We start from the raw sequence: 16,396 nt of genomic DNA on the forward strand, positions 1-16,396 counted from the left end.
ACAGCATGAGCCTCTCCTGATTGGGACTAATTGGGACTCATTAGTCCACAGCAGGTGCATTGGGGCTGGGATGAACAGAAGCATCAAGAAGAGCTGCATGTAGTGCTGGACAGCAGGTTTTGACCTGATCCCCGCAGGCCACCAAGAGGGACCTCACTCAGGCACAAATTTGTGCACCAGGCCTTTAGTATATCTATATCACTAATATACAAGCTAAAGTATGCAGCAATTTAAAATGCTGACAAGATTAAAAATAGCCATCACATACTAATAAAAATGCATTCAAAATTAATATAACCAAAGAATAAACAACAATATACTTGGTTCCCAACTGTCACAAGTGTTAAGATGTTGATATTAAAAACACCCACTTTTTATAGAGCCAAAATGCCTCTAAAACTCCTTACATTGTATTAACTAAAAAGAGAGAAAAAGGTTAACAAATGAGAAAGTCAAATTGCTTTGAATTGAATGCTTTGTGCCTACCCAGTTTTTCTAATGCTTGTATGTTGTCATTTTTTAGATTATCCATTCTTTCTTCAGTTTCCTCATCTTCAACATCCAAATTAGTTTCTGTGTCCACTGCTCCAGCTAGAAAGAGGGCTGGTGGTTTTTGTGGTTCTACAACAGTTCCTAAGATAAGAATTGTACACTTGAATCACTAACAGCCATATTTAAGTGAGCTTTTCCTCTCCTGTTCTACTGTTTCACAACTTCATTACAAATATTTCAAGTAACTTAATAAATATGACTCCTTTATTTAAAATTTCATGTGTGATAACCAATCAATTCCTTAAAAAATAAATATGCTGGTAGTTTTGAAAAGAGTAAGAAACTAGGCAGTGGAAAAAGAAAAGCAAGGCAAAGGTCAATGACAAAGCAAGAAGAGGGGTGGGGGATTTTTTAAAATTAAGAAACCAAAGAAACATAACACATCAATAAGTGCAATGCATTATTCATTCATGATTTCATGAGATTTTTTTGGTGGAAAGAATGAGAGAAGCTACAAAATATATTTAGGGGCAATTGGAAAAATTTAAGTATGTGTTGGGTATCTGATGTTAGGGAATTACTATACATTTTCTTTGGTGTGATAACATTATGTTTACCTAAAAAATATCCTTCATTGTAAAGTGATAGTTTGAAGTATGTAGGGCTAAAGTGTCATCATGTCTACTACTCATTCTGAAATGGCTCAGGGGAAAAACATACAGAGATGAAGCAAATACGGCAAAATGATAACTGCTGAATCTAAATAGTGGGTATTTCATGTATTATTTTTCAGTTTCTCTGTTTGCAATTTGTATAATAAATGATTGAAAAAGATAACCAGTTAAAAGTTCCTTTGATCTTCACATGAGATTTTAAACTACACATAGGATTTTTAAAAATCATAAATCCATTGGTACAAACTAAATACACAGCCCAGACTAGAGAAAGGAATGCCAGCCAGAAGATCCTAGTGTCACTGGAGAGAATGGTTAGACACCAAAGTTTATAGTACAAAGCAGTATGATGATGTAATTGTGTGCTACCAAACATACAAAAAATAGTTACACAAACAACTACACAGGGGTGGGCAAAAGTAGGTTAAATTAGCAGCCATCATTATCTATAAGATCCTATATAATAAAACCCTAATATTCAAATTGTTCCCTCAACCAGGAGTTCGACTGCTCGCTATGACATGTGCCGATTACCAGGGGGAAGCGTGGACCATTGGGGGGAAGGAGGGCGGGGCAGGGCAGCCACGTGGTGCTGGTAGCGTGCAGCAGTGGAGGTGCTGCCAGCCCTGATGGGCCCTGATGAGAGCAGGACTGTGGCAGGATGGTGGAGCAAGTGAGCGAGCGGCACCAGGCCAAGGTGGGTGCAAGCAGGGCCCAATTGCCCCACCAATTGCCCTGCAGATGGTGACCAGCAGTGGTGTCAGGGGAGGCCGTGGAGAGGCAGGTTCACTGCCTGGCTCCCAAGCCTGGGTGGGGCATGATGACTCAGGTGATGGGGCATGTGGGGGCCCAGGGACCAAGGTGCTTCCCAGGGCCCACACATCTGCTGGGGTCTGCTCTTCCATGCCAGGCCCTTGCGCTTTAATCACCGGCCAGGCCTAGGGAACACACCTGTGCACAAATTGCATGCACCGGGCCTCTAGTAAATCATAAGTAAGGATATGAAATAATAACAATAAGAAAAAGATAAATAATATAATAATTAATAAATAATAAAATAAGAATAAACTGTTTTGCATAATCATAACTGTAAACCTATTTTTGCCCACCCCAATATAAGGTATACAAAAAGTAGGATTTACAAGAAAAAAAGTAAGATTCAGAATGCCAGAGGGAGCTGTTGTGCAAGAGCTAGAAGCTGAATAGTTTATTTCAGTAAAACAGACTTAAATGCTGTGTGGAAGGTACACCAAGCCTTGTTACATGGGCCAGAGGGCAAGGGTATAACCACTCCCCTACTTTACAGAGTGGCCATACGATAACAAGTGATTACAATGGAGTGTGATAAATTCTATATACAACAGAGTGCTCTTCAAAGGGTGCTAGTGAAAATCACAGTAAGGACACCCAAACTATGGAGGGATATGTGTAGATTTAGAGTCAAAACAAATTTAAAATGTAGGCATGCCCAGTAAAGAATTGCTAATTTGCCCTTGCCAGTTTGGCTCAGTGGATAGTGTGCAGGAGGCAGCTGATTAATGATTCTCTCTTATTGATGTTTCTATCTCTCCCTCTCTCTTCCTCTCTGAAATCAATAAAAACATATTTGAAAAAAGAGAGAATTGCTAATTCACAAATGGTATACATTAGTTGATATAGTGAACTGAAGCCAGGGGTAGATCAGAGCTATTAAAATCATTATATTGATATAAATATTTATGTAAACCTTTTAAGGTCAATATAGCATTTGTACAATTTGTACTATTTGAGCCATTTTAAATTTCATACATACAATGAAGCTGACAGGGCATCTATCTTTCAGCAGCAAAATTTCCACTATTGCATAAAACTTAAAAAGTTTCAATTTAATACAAACCAGTATCAGTTGAAAGCAAAGGTTTCCAGGCTTATTATATCTTCAGAGGAAGGGAAAAAACAATTGTATTCATCTCCTGGTAGAATTATTTCTTGCTCACTAGTTCTATATCTAGTCATTCATTTTAAATTGAATATATGTCCCCATGATTGTCAAATTTTGTTGATCTATACATTTATAAGTTGATAATTAAAAATTGACATGCATACAATTGTTTTTGTACCCTAGTGAAAGTTTACTACTGATATAATCTACAAAACAATAAATATTTTTATACACATAAAAATATTCTTGAGAGAAATTCAGGTTTTATTTTCTCTTGCTATATTTCAAAAGGTAAATTGAGAAACATTAGAATCAAATATATACCTGGAAGTAAAATGAAATCTGAAATTTGGAAAATGTCAAAGCACTAGCCAAATGAGAGCTCCTGAACAAAAGGTGCCAAAGCTTTATTATTCAAATAAGTAATGATTGAAATTTGGGAGATTTTTGGGAAAATAATTCCCATCTCCATTTAGAGAAGCTTTCAGAGCTTAATGCTCTGACATTTGGCCTGGCACGTTATAATAGGCGAAGGAAGCTATTCGGTACACAGATGAGCTGATTAATTTCTCCATCTCTGCATTACACAAGGTGGGCCGTTTTTCCTTCCCAGACTCACAGAGCAACTTCCATCAGTGAGTTATTCTTCCAACCCGTATTACAAGGTGGGGAAAGGACAGTGGAATCCTTTACCTGTGTCTGAAGGCTGTTCAACCAGGGGAGGCTGTTCCACAAGTGGCGAAGCTGGTGAGGATGCCTTCCTTCGAACGAGGGTTAGGTGTACCACTTGCCCGGCATTACGTAATACTTCGACAACATCCTGGTTGGCAAAACCCTGAATATTCACACCATCGACCTAAACGACATTAAACAGGTTTCAAGTTAGCTCCTATTCTAAATTCTGGCAAGGTAGAATCAAATTAGGCAATTCATTTTATTCCCCAAATAATTTGTTATTAGACCTAAGAAAATGTTCAAATAAGGATGAAGAATTAGTATAAAATACGCTGACAAACTTCCTGAGACACAAAAAAGCAAATCCAAACTCGTAGCCCTAAAATCACACATTTTAACTTAAGCCTAAGAAGTAAAGGGTCTCATTTTCTGATGCTATTCAAAATTCCAAGTGCCATAAAAATATTCAGGTAAATTAGGTAGCAGATATTTACCTGCAAATATATAACCAGCTATGAACTTTTGTTTTATTTTATGAAACTATGAAAATCTGATGCTTGGCAGAACTGCTATAATGTGATGGTTAAAGCACAGGATTTGAAGTTGAGAGCCTTATATTGGAATGCCAACCCCAGCAATGTATTATTAACATAGATACTCTGAAAACTTCTTTCCTCTGAAAAATGGACATAATTTCTACTTCCTGTGGTTGTCTGAGACTGCATGTAAAAATGCCAAATAAACTATAGCTATTATTAAATACATACCTGTATATATTATATTTTTCTTACCATTGTAGTTAGTGACTCTCCACAGACATTTAAAAAAGAAAAAGAAAATTTAGGACCCATACGAGTTCAAATTAATGAGATTTTATTGTACTAACAAACTTAGTGGGTTGGTTTTTTTTAAGTATTATGGGACTATATTAAGCCATTCCTTTCTCATCTACACTAATAAAAGAGTAACATGCTAATGGACCATACCTTCATGATGCCCACCAGCCAATAAAGAATGAGTATGCAATTTAATTTGCATATGCAGTCGCTGAGTGGCTGGGGCAGGGTGGGATGCAGGTGTTCCTCACCACCGCAGCTGCTCTTGGCCTCTGGGCAGTGCGGGAAGGCAGAAAGGCAGCTCTGGCCAAGGCAAGGTGATGCCAGCAACCAGGGGAAGGAAAGCCCACTCTTGCACAAATCTTCATGCATCAAGCCTCTATATTAAATGAAGATAACTTTTCCCCCCAACTTGATTCAATTCTAAACAGAGAGCAGTTACTTACAGCAACTATTTTGTCATTCACTTGAATTTGTCCATTGTGGTATGCAGCACTGCCAGGTATTACACTTTTCACATAAATCCCAGAAGCTTCCCCTAAGGTGCACAAAACATATGGAAAAGGGGTGAAAGCTCTAATTAGACCTTGATTGCAAGATTCATATCAAGAGGTTAATTAGCTAAAGGGCTGACAGAAGGCTTGATAAATACTATTTTGAACACAAGCAGAGAAACTGATGGATTATTTCAAACTGTCACTGTCACAAGTAAACTGAATTTGAAATTATTTGACTGATGACTATTTTTAGAAAAAAAATAGTAAGGGAACCTTGAGAAGATGCTCTCCAATATAAGTTGGAATTCAAAGAGCCCTCTTCTCTTCGTCTGTCACACTTCTCAATAGACTTGGCATGGCCTTCAACATTTTCACCTGTACTATGACAGGAATCTACTACCAGGTCTTCCTGACTGTATGTAGTTCACTGTTCATGTTAGTTTCCCCAAACACAGAAAAAAGAGAGGCACACACAGTCTTCAAAAACTAGAATAATCTCAGCAACATGAAATAATCCTCACATTATAAAATAAAACATTTAACCAGAAAATATGGCTATATAAAAATTACAGCTATGTAAAAAATATGCATACCTACAGGCAAGGACTTGAAGGGAAATTGGAAAAAGAAAACCCATAGCTCTGGATGACTTTATATTTTTATTTTTTAATATCAAATAAATTTAAAATATTGTCTGCAGAACAAAAATAAGCACAGCCCTATCTGGTTTGGCTCAGTGGATAGAACATCAGCCTGTGAACTGAAGGGTCCCAGGTTCGATTCCCAGTCAGGGCACATGCCTGGGTTGTGGGCAATCCCCAGTAGGCGGTGTGTGCAGGAGGCAAGCCAATCAATGATTCTCTATCATCATTGACATTTAAATCTCTCTCTTCCTCTCTGAAATCAATAAAAACATATATTTAATTAATTAATTAAATAAATAAAAATAAGCACAACGGATTTCTATCACCTACATAACAAAAGTAAATTCCACAGAATCACATTCAAGGACCTCCATAATCTGCCCCAAGTTTCTTTTTTTAAACTTTATTTTACTTTATCCTTCCAACAAGACAAATCTCCAGACACACAAGACTCTTGATATTCCACCAAAACACCAAATATTTTCTTAATTTTAGACTTTTTCTCATTTCAGTATTTTCTTCTTGCCAACCTCACCCCTTGTTTCAAATTCTTCTCCTTTTTGATGTTTAACAAAAAGCCTTTCTTTGTAAATTCTCAATTGCCTTCTGTCCAATTGACTCTTATTCACCTTAAGAGCTTGCTTGCATCTCTATTAAAACATGTATTTTACTTATCATTGAATAATTGAGTTATTTACATGTTTGTCTCCCTGACAAGACTTTTCTTATGTTCATTATTCTACCTCCTCCAAAATTAAGCAAAGTAACTGCTCAAAAGTTCCAATGAATGGAATAAAGAGAATTATTTTGAAAAGACTACATGATAAAAACCATATTGAGTTTTTAAATGTTCTAGTTTTTTGATTGTTCTAGTTTTTTGATTCACCACTGCCCATCCCCTCCAATCCCAAAAACTTATTTTGAGGGTAAATAAGTCAAATGATCTTTTCTTTACTCAGGAATATAACCATTAAATTTTATCAGTTCCCTATCTGTTATTCACTTTCATTTTATTCTGCATATTTAGTGTGAGATTTACAAGAAAACTTCAGATAGTAAGGTTCATAAGCCAAAAATTTAGGAACCAATCCATGATTTCTCTAACCAGACAGCATAGTGAGAGCTACTGACAGTTTTTTTGCAACATTATTATACAAGCGATACTTTGCTCTTTTAAAACTCATTTAAATGCTGAACGTTAAAAAGGTGGCATTTAGAAAAAGCTAGTTTTGAAAATTGTTATTAGGCTAAAATAGCACAAGGTGGTTTGACATGGATTTCATTCAGGACTTTGAATACATTAGCACTTCTAATATTTCCACCTGCTAGACATATATAAAATAATAACTTTAGAAAAATTAACTTTCTAATCTTGCTATTTAAAAAAAAAACTAGAACATTTCATAATTCTGAATTTTCATGTTACTAGAAGATATTTGTAAGAGGTTTATTTTTCCTTACTCTAATAACTTCCTTTAATAATAGAGTAAGTCTTACCATGAAGGTTACCTCAATTCCATGTAGGAATTGAGGGAGCATTATTACAATTATTTTAAAATATTTTTTTCATTGATTTTAGAGAAAGAGGAAGGGAGAGGGAGAGAGAGAAACCTCCTGCAGGGCATTGAGACTGAAACCTGGGCACATGACCTGAATGGCTACCCCTGAGTATTATTACTCAGAGAGACTTAGGCAGTGTATTTATTCTTTTGGGGATCAAACCTGCAACTTTGGCATATCGCGACAAACTCTAACCAGTTAAGCTACCCAGCTATGTATTTATTCTTACAATGTATTCCTTTTATATGAAAGAAAAAGAATCCTAATTAAAGTATTTGTTTTATCTTAATTTTTTTAGTAATTAGACATAATAGTAATACTTTTGGACATTTATAATATGAAATATATGCAGTAGTCATTTTACTTTATTGCATATAAAATGTCATAATATCTAAGAGTTACACCATTCAAAATATATCTATCTTATAGATATAGAGACAGTATATCAACAAGTAGACTGTCAAATTACAGCGGGGAGGGGAGGAAGATCTGGGAGAGATAATAGATCAACCGAAGGACTTTTATACATGCATATAAGTACAACCAATGGACACAAAACTCTGGGGAGGGAGGGGATGTGTGGGAGGGAAGGAGAGGGGCAAAAAAAAAAATCAATAAGATATATTAAAAATATATATATATCAAGTGTTTATTACCAGACTTTAGTTGAAATAAACTGATCAGACTCTATAGAATGTAAAAGCAAGGTAAAAGTTTTTTCCTATAACACACCTTTTCTTTAGAAGTAGAGCAATATGATGTAGAAATTCTCAAATGCTATTTCCTTTTAGAAATTGGATGGTAGGCCTTTCACTAATTGGTGAGATGCTAATTCTTAAATAACTCTAAATGTGGATCTATAATTAAAATTAGAAATTAAACCACCTATAAATATGTTCTTGATAGGTTTCACTATTTTTTTTAACTTTTTTTATTCTTTTATTTCTCTATTGCTCCCATGTATACAGGGTATCCCCAAAAATGTACACACTTTAGCATCTGATATGATGCTAAAATTTTCAATTTTGAAAATGAAATGTCTTTTAATAAACAGTGCCTTTATAATTAAAAAAAATATATATATATATATATATATATCTTAGCCTTGGCCAGTACACTAAGAGGTTGTTGGTTCAACTACTGGTCAGAGTACGTGCCTGGGTTGAGGGATTGATCCCTGGAAGGGGGCATGCAAGAGGTAGCCCATCGATGCTTCAAGTGAATTTTCTTTCTCCTACACTTTAAGGGTCCCACACTCACCCCCACCCCTGAGACATGCAATGAGGATAGCAAAGGGCAGTGGCAGCTCACCCCAGACTAGCCCTCTGAACCTGTCTCCAAGGCCCCATTTTCTCTGACTTTACAGTCAGTTAACAGCAGCCCTGTCATGGCTCACTTTTCCCCCTCTAACATTTCTAGAGAACCAAAGCAGCCCCACCTGGGCTCTCTCCTGTTGCTTCTCCTATTCTAGGCCTTTCCTGGTTTCACTGTCCCCAGTTTTAATAAATTTACTATCAAAATTACCTGGACTTGTGCCTGCACAAAGTCAAGAACCCCCACATGCCCTAGTCGGTTTGGCTCAGTGAATAGAGTGTTGGCCTGAGGATTTAAGGGTCCCAGGTTCAATTCCGGTCAAGGGCAAGTACCTTGGTGGTGGGCACATACCTAGTAGAGTTGTGCAGGAGAAAGCTGCTTCATGTTTCTCTCTCACCAATGTTTCTAACTCTCTATCCCTCTCCCTTCTCTGTGAAGAATCAATAAAATATATTTTTTTAAATAAGAACCTTCACACTACTGGCCAGTCTAAGGCAGACCCATTCCGGGTCTGGTTCCTGTCTGGTAACAGTTTTATTATTCAAAGTTTAAATTAAAATTTGCAGGTATTTAATTTCGCTGTCTAGAAACCTTAATATCCTTTACAACTATTTCCAAATGTAAAATTGAAACGATTCCTTTACCTGTATGAGCACTTCCAACATAGCCAACAATTCTAATCCCAAGACTCTGCCCATCTTTTTTAATGAGCTCAACATTATAAGTTTCATAAAGAGAATTGTCCTGAAAAGAAAAAAAATTATAATTATACATAATGTTTAGTCACATAACTGCATTCTAATAAATTTGTGCATGGTTTGTCAAGGATTTTTTTAGCACTTAAGGTAGACAGAATTTTAAGATGGTCTTGACTTTTGACCCCTGATGCTATTTCTGTGTTTGTCACATTACAAGGCAAAAGGGAGATTATCCAGGTGAGCCTAATCTAATCAAGCACCCTTCAAATTGGAGTTTTCTCCTGATGATGGAAGCAAAAAGATTTGAAGTATAAAGACTGGACTTGTGGTTTGAAGATGGAGTGGGACATGTGAGAAGGAATACAGGGGGCCTTAAGGAGCTGAAAGATGCCCTCAGCTGACAGCCAGCAAAGAGAGACCTCAGTCCTACAACTGCAAAGAATGCATTGTGTCAGCAATCTAAATAGGTTTGGAAATGGATTGTCCCAGAGCATCCAAATTTAGAGCCCAGCCAGCCCACACCCTGATTTTGGCCTTATAAGAATCTAAGCAGACAGCTCAGCCAAGCCCATGCAGATTTCTGACCTACAGAACCGTGAACAAACAAAGGATATTGTCTCAAGCCACTAGGTTTGTGATTACTTATTACACAATAGAAAACTAATACAGCCAACTTGAAAAAATTCAGGATTAATTTCTATGTAAAAGAACTAAATCTAAAGAAAATTTTAGAAACAAAAATTTTGGAAACAAAAAAGAGTAATTTTTGTGCCCTGCCCCGATGGCTCAGTGTTTGAGTCAACCTATGAATCAGGAGGTCACAGTTTAATTCCTGATCAGGGCACATGCCTGGGATTCGGGCTTGATTCCCAATAGGGGGGTAAAGGAGGCAGCTGATCAATGATTCTCTTTTATCATTGATGTTTTTATCTCTCTCTCTCCCTCTCCCTTTGCCTTTAAAATCAATAAAAAAAAAAAATTTAATGGCTAATTACTGTAATAATCATTGCAGGCAAAAAATATTCACCTAAAACTTATTTTCATTATTTGTCTTCTAATTTATTTCTATAAAAGAGTAAGATATCTAAAAACATAGTTCAAAACATTAAGAGTAGAAAGCAAACAACTGATTGCATCAAATTCTCACTTATCACAGTTACACTGCTCCCTCACTACAAAGGCAAATACTTTACAGAAGACACCAAATGGCCCTTCATATGAATGGCCCTTCAGTGACTTTCCAATCTCCTTCTCACAATAATCACAATAATCCGGGACCCTTCTTTTAAAAAAACCAGTTCTTTCCTTTTGCCTAATCACCTTGTTGATTCAAAGCCTATATCTTTTAGAATTCTTAGGAAGAATTCAGATGACCTGAACAATACCAGGTACTTGACAACAATTAATAATAATGATTGTTATTATATCACTATGATTATTACTAATCATAATAAATATTATTATGAATGTTTACTCTCTTTGGCCATTTTGTTACTATCAGTGACAACTGTCATACATTGATCAGTTTTTAGTTTCCGTTCCACCATCTGGATGTCTCCTCATCAACTTAACGAAATAGAAATGGCAAGAATTATTTCCCTCCAATTGACAGATGAGTAGCTGAGGCTCAGAGAAGTGGAATGACTTAACCCTGCGAAACAGCAAAAATGAAAATCAAACTTGTCAATGTCTCCAAATTAGGCTCTTCTGCTGCTTCACTGGTGGCCACTGTGACACTACTCACACCAGTGTGGCATTTCAAGTAGGTGTTTCTACTCTTACCATGTATCACACCCAATACTTGATTTATGATGAAAGAATAATTTATGTACTCACAGAACTAGGGCTCCTGTTGGGCACAGCAGGCAAGGCAACAGGTAAGGCTGCAGGGGTTGGAGGGGTTACAGAAATTTCACCTATTGGGTCTCTTGCAACTAGCATCCTAACTGAATTCCCACAGTTTCTCAGCACTTGTGCAACTTGCTCACTGGTCATCCCCTGCACATTGGTGCCACCAATCTTCAAGATGTGGTCCCCTGTCTGGAGTCTTCCATCCTTTAATTCAAGAAAGAAACAAAATTATTCTGAGAAATCAATGATCTCACTTCACTAGTTAATAACAATTCATCAGACTTTGCATTGTGGCAAAATGGCCGGCAAAGAAGACATCTAAAATGCTAAATAAAATATAACATTTTAAATGAATGGCTGAAATGGCAAGAGATAAAAGGAAGTCCTTGCAAAAAAGAAGAAGAAAAAAAGGAGGTGGAGGTGGGGCAGGGGAGAGTTCAAAAGGAGGAGTAACCAGAATTCTAAAACAGGTATTTGCTTGAGGGTATCATTTCATGCCCAGTGGCCTAGAGCCAGGTTATTAATGGCCACATATGCAAGGAAGAGGTCAGAAAGCCCTGGGCATCAGGTCAGAAACATAAAGGTAGAAACTCTGAAGGCTAACAAGGGACAGTAGGTGTCAGTGTGTCTGGAACAGAATGAGTAAAGAGCACAGTAGTCAAAGAAGAGGTGAGAGCATTACCAGAGTCAGTCAGCTGTGTAGGGCATCTGCTCCATTTGAGTAGGAAGGGAAGTCATTTGAGTGCTTTGAGCAGAGGAGTGCTATTACCTGACTTAGTTTTAACAAGACCACTCAAGCCTATGTGCTGAAAATAAAACTAGAGGAGAGGAAACAATAGGGACAGAGATACCAGTTAGTAAAGCTATAATCTAGAAAGAGATAACCATGGCTTGGACTAGGTTAGCAGTTGGGGTGTTGAGAAGTGAGGTTCTAGATGTATTTTTAATGAATTGTCAACAGGCTCCCCTAAGCATGTTGTGGGTGTGAAGGAAAAAAGTTGTCAGCCTAAGGAACTGAAAAGACTCAGAGAAAAGAAATAGATGCAAGGAGGAAATAATTATGGGAAAAGGGATAAAGAGCTGATGGATTTCTAATTGAAGTACTGGCAAGTTGATATTCTGTTATTACCAATGCAACAAACTTGAACTAAAACAACTACTTAAGAAAAAGTCAGAGGTTATGATGAAAAATAAGGGTAAAACTGCTTCTGTGAATCGAGCCATCGAACAGAAGCATGGCCTGACCAAAGAATAAAGAATGTGTCGAATAAGTGTTTTCATACTTGGCTTGGCCAAAAAAGGGCACTTCACCATAAGTCATATTTAGTCACTTCCTAGGCACTATTATTTTTCCTCAACTCAACTTAAAATGGTGGAGATAATTTACATTTGTCACTGAAAGTCAAAGATTTTCTTCATCCAGAAAAACAGGTGTTCTAAGGAATTCATAAGTGTAAAAACAGTATTAGTCAGATTGATAGGGAAGATAACAAAATGACAGCTACCTTGTTTATGTTCAGCATCCCCAAATATTGCATTTTATTAATATTTTCTAATCAGCATTCTCCTTCCATAACCTGCCTATGTGTAAGAAAACTAAAAGGCATTAGAGCCCTTTTTGTTATTTTAACAGAAGTCCTAAATCAATGATAACCAATAAATTGCTATGCCAAGATTCAAAGTGTATGCTAATCAAACAACAAAATATTTATTAACCCATAGATTTTTTTTTTTGAAAGAGAAAAACATTATGCATCTAGGCAAAGATAGTATGGAAGGCAGAAAAATTAAAAGAGCTGGCATAGCCGAAACCAGTTTGGCTCAATGGATAGAGCATCGGCTTGGGGACTGAAGGGTCCTGGGTTCGATTCCGGTCAAGGGCATGTACCTTGGTTTCGGGCACATCCCCAGCAGGGGGTGTGCAAGAGGCAGCTGATCGATGACTCTTTCTCATCGATGTTTCTAACTCTCTATCTCTCTCCCTTCCTCTCTGTACAAAATCAATAAAATATATTAAAAAAAAAAAAGAGCTGGCATAACTGGGTACCACATTATTATAGTGAAAGCACTAACGTATCACTTACAGTTTTAAAAATATATTTTAATCCAATTTAGCAGTTATTGGCCAAAAATATATATGTATGTGTGTACACACATTTACATACATACATATATATATATATAAAACTTGGCATTTTAAGTTCAGCTATTGTTAATAATAATTTCAATTCAAAAAATATTTGAAAACCTATGCTCTGGCTGGGTGGTTCAGTTAGTTAGAGAATCATCCCATTCAACAAAAGATTTCAGGTTCTACTCCTAGGCAGGGCTCATATCTAAGTTTGGGGTTCGATCCCTGGTTGGGAAGTGTAAGGGAGGTAACCAATCAATGTTTCTCTCCCCCAACCCAACTTCCTCTCTCTCTAAAATAAAAAAATAAATAAAAATATTTGAACACTAAAGGAATTCAGGCCTGCCCGTAAAAGAAATAAAAAAATCAAATCTGCCCTAACTAGTTTGACTCAGTGGATAGAGCATCAGCCTATGGACTGAAAGGTCCCAGGTTCGATTCTGGTCAAGGGCATGTACCTTAGTTGAGAGCACATTTCCAGTAGGAGGTGTGCAGGAGGCAGCTGATCAATGTTTCTCTCTCATCGATGTTTCTAACTCTATATCCCTCTCCCTTCCACTCTGTAAAAAAATCAATAAAATATATTTTTTTAAAAAGAAATCAAATCTGTTTCTTTGAAAACTAAAAAATAACATCAAACAATTCCACAACTCAAAAAATAAAATCATTACTGCTTTTGAGTCAAGGCTCCTTTAATCACTGGTCTTTAATAAAAAGGCAATGTGTCATTGACAGAAACCTGTGACCTTATAAAATAAAATAAACACTCTTTCCCTTAAGGAATTAAAGAAAATTACTAAATCTAAGTATATCTTTCCTACCCTACTCAAATTCCCAGAGCTCTCATCCACTGATTTTTAAGGATAAAAAAATATCTGTTTATAGGACTCACTTAAACAAAATTGCTTGGGAATAACCAGCTGTTGAGCGGCCTCAAGCTGGCCTTTGCTCATTCTAGACTGAAATTCCTCATGGGCCACACCCAGCCTCTAAGACTTTCATTACTTTCCTAGTATTAAAGTTTACTAGATAGTTATGATGACTCATATTAATTGCCTCATGCCAAAGAGTCAATAATTCATGACAACTTTTAAAGGGGCTGAGTTGTAAGAGTCCTCTTGTGAGACAACGGGGTAACTCAGTGTCCCTGATTTGCCTAGAATTACTACAGACCACATGAAAGCGATTTCTATAAAACAAAGTTGTTTTACACTGCTTGTTAGAAATATTGTTTTAGAAAAACTTCCAGCTGCTGAAAAAATTTTAAATTTTTGCCAAAGTAGAACAGAATTCTCAAACGATGTGTACTTCGGGTACTGTGGATTTTTGAGAGTGTCTGAAGATTACAAGAAGTTGTTATTTGTTTTAGCTCCTCTTACATGATACTATGTACTTTCCTTTCTATAGAATCAGCCCTGATTACATTTACTGATGGGTTATTGTAGATAGATTCCAATAAGTGCTTCTAAAAAAAACTCTTATGAATCAATACTTTTCCATTTCATTTACTTTATAATATTCAAGGCAGTAGACAGAAGGTCATGTAAGGGCATTGGCGTCAGAAACACCCAATCCTGGCTCTCCTTTGATCAAGTCGTGTGGCCAGAGGTCAATTCTAAATCTCAGCTCCTTTTTAAACAAAATGGGAATAAATTCCTTTCTCGTTGAGTTGTGAGCATTTTACCCAATACAATATATAAAATATTTAGGCTAGTACCTTGCTAACAGCAATGAAGTCCTCAAATGCATCCAATTCTGATGCCTCTTCAGGCTACAGTAATCTCAGTTAAGTGTTCTTTGCTGCATCCCCTCAACTCTGTATCATTTTTTAACTACACATATTGACTTATGTGTACACAAAAGGAAACATAAGGGTCTGTTTTATGAAACCCTTTGAAATAAAAAAAAAATGACTTGTTTTTCTAACTTTCTGTCATTCAATTTTATATTCTTTGAAGAAAGTAGTAGTTATTAACCCCTTCAGCAGAATGTAGGTATGTCTTTAAGGTCAATCTTGATCACATATGAACTAATGACCTAGCATATCTATATTCCCTTACCATGAAAGTTGCATATTCAGTACGTTTTAATTAAAAACAATAAAGACTTAACCACAATGCAGAGTCGGCTGAAGAGATTCTACCTGCTATTAGCTGAGGTGAATGGAAGAGAGATGTGAATACTGCTGTTGGGTCTCACCATAATCCCTACAGGAAAGAGTCAAGAGTCTGTTGCGCCTACCGTTGGCTATATTCCATGATGATAGGTAGGTATGACCAACCTAGATAGGTGCACACCGGGAAGAATAACATTAAGGCAAACTTTGAATAAATAGATTTAAGAAGTAAAGCACAGGTTTCAGAGTTAAACAGTTGCAGGCTCAATTTTGACCTTGTCATTTTTGAGTTAGGTAGCCTTGGGCAATTTCTTATGTTTCCACATCTATGATTTGGGAGTAAGATTTATGACTGTGTTATTTATGGAATATAATAAACAACATAAACTGATGAACAAAAACAGATCTAGAGACAGAGAAACATTGATCAGATCGTCAAACCTCAGAGGGCAGGTAGGGGAGGGTGGGGGTAAGGGGGAGAGATCAACCAAAGGACTTATATGCATGCATATAAGCCTAACAAACAACAGGGGGCGGGGGGGGGGGGGGTGGGGAGAGGACATGAGTGTGTGTGGGGAAATGGGGGATAAGGACACATATGTAATACCTTAATCAATAAAGAAATTTAAAAGATAAAAAGCAAAAAAAAAAAATTATATGAAAATAATTCTTAAAAACAGTGTCTGGTGTAAACACTTGCTTTTCCATTAGGACTCTGACAGGCACACCCCTAACCTCTCCTTGATGACCTAAAAGAGTGACAAGCCCTTCCAGTAAGGGTGAAAGACCAGACCTGGGCTTTGCCCAATAGTATCTCAAAGGGATTCATTTGGTAAACTCTGCACATCATATTTTCCTTGTGAAAATTCATAACATACATTAGGATATTAAAAGCTCAGACAATTCTTACAGTAAGGAACCTATTTGATTTTATTTAGCTTGGTGTTTTCTAAATTTAATAGACCCTTTGTTTTCCACAACAACCAT

At 36.7% G+C, this 16,396-nt stretch overlaps 1 protein-coding gene and 1 long non-coding RNA gene across 10 annotated transcripts in view; both read right to left on the reverse strand.

Annotated features, from left to right (window-relative positions):
- The window catches only part of PATJ (PATJ crumbs cell polarity complex component), a 304,720-nt gene that overhangs the window by 255,992 nt on the left and 32,332 nt on the right, over positions 1-16,396 (reverse strand). For 8 of the 9 annotated variants that reach the window (XR_006742178.1, XM_036447830.2, XM_036447825.2 and 5 more), the window contains exons 8-12: positions 11,148-11,366; positions 9,258-9,357; positions 5,045-5,136; positions 3,781-3,943; positions 487-633 (exon numbers count right to left, since the gene is read on the reverse strand). Coding sequence is in view for 8 of the 9 variants with exons in the window: in XM_036447830.2 (XP_036303723.1) it covers positions 487-633; positions 3,781-3,943; positions 5,045-5,136; positions 9,258-9,357; positions 11,148-11,366 (721 nt within the window). In the remaining variant the exon portion in view is untranslated. The remainder of the gene's footprint in view (positions 1-486; positions 634-3,780; positions 3,944-5,044; positions 5,137-9,257; positions 9,358-11,147; positions 11,367-16,396) is intronic. The other variant, XM_036447829.2, reaches the window with a different exon arrangement.
- On the reverse strand, positions 5,765-7,715 carry LOC118724504. Its single transcript, XR_004989603.2, has 2 exons — positions 6,053-7,715; positions 5,765-5,818 (listed from the first exon to the last, which is right to left on the reverse strand). It is a non-coding gene; the product is annotated as an uncharacterized LOC118724504 (long non-coding RNA).

The sequence above is a fragment of the Pipistrellus kuhlii genome, unplaced genomic scaffold (assembly GCF_014108245.1).
Source record: "Pipistrellus kuhlii isolate mPipKuh1 unplaced genomic scaffold, mPipKuh1.p scaffold_m20_p_2, whole genome shotgun sequence".
NCBI classification, from domain to species: Eukaryota; Metazoa; Chordata; class Mammalia; order Chiroptera; family Vespertilionidae; genus Pipistrellus; species Pipistrellus kuhlii.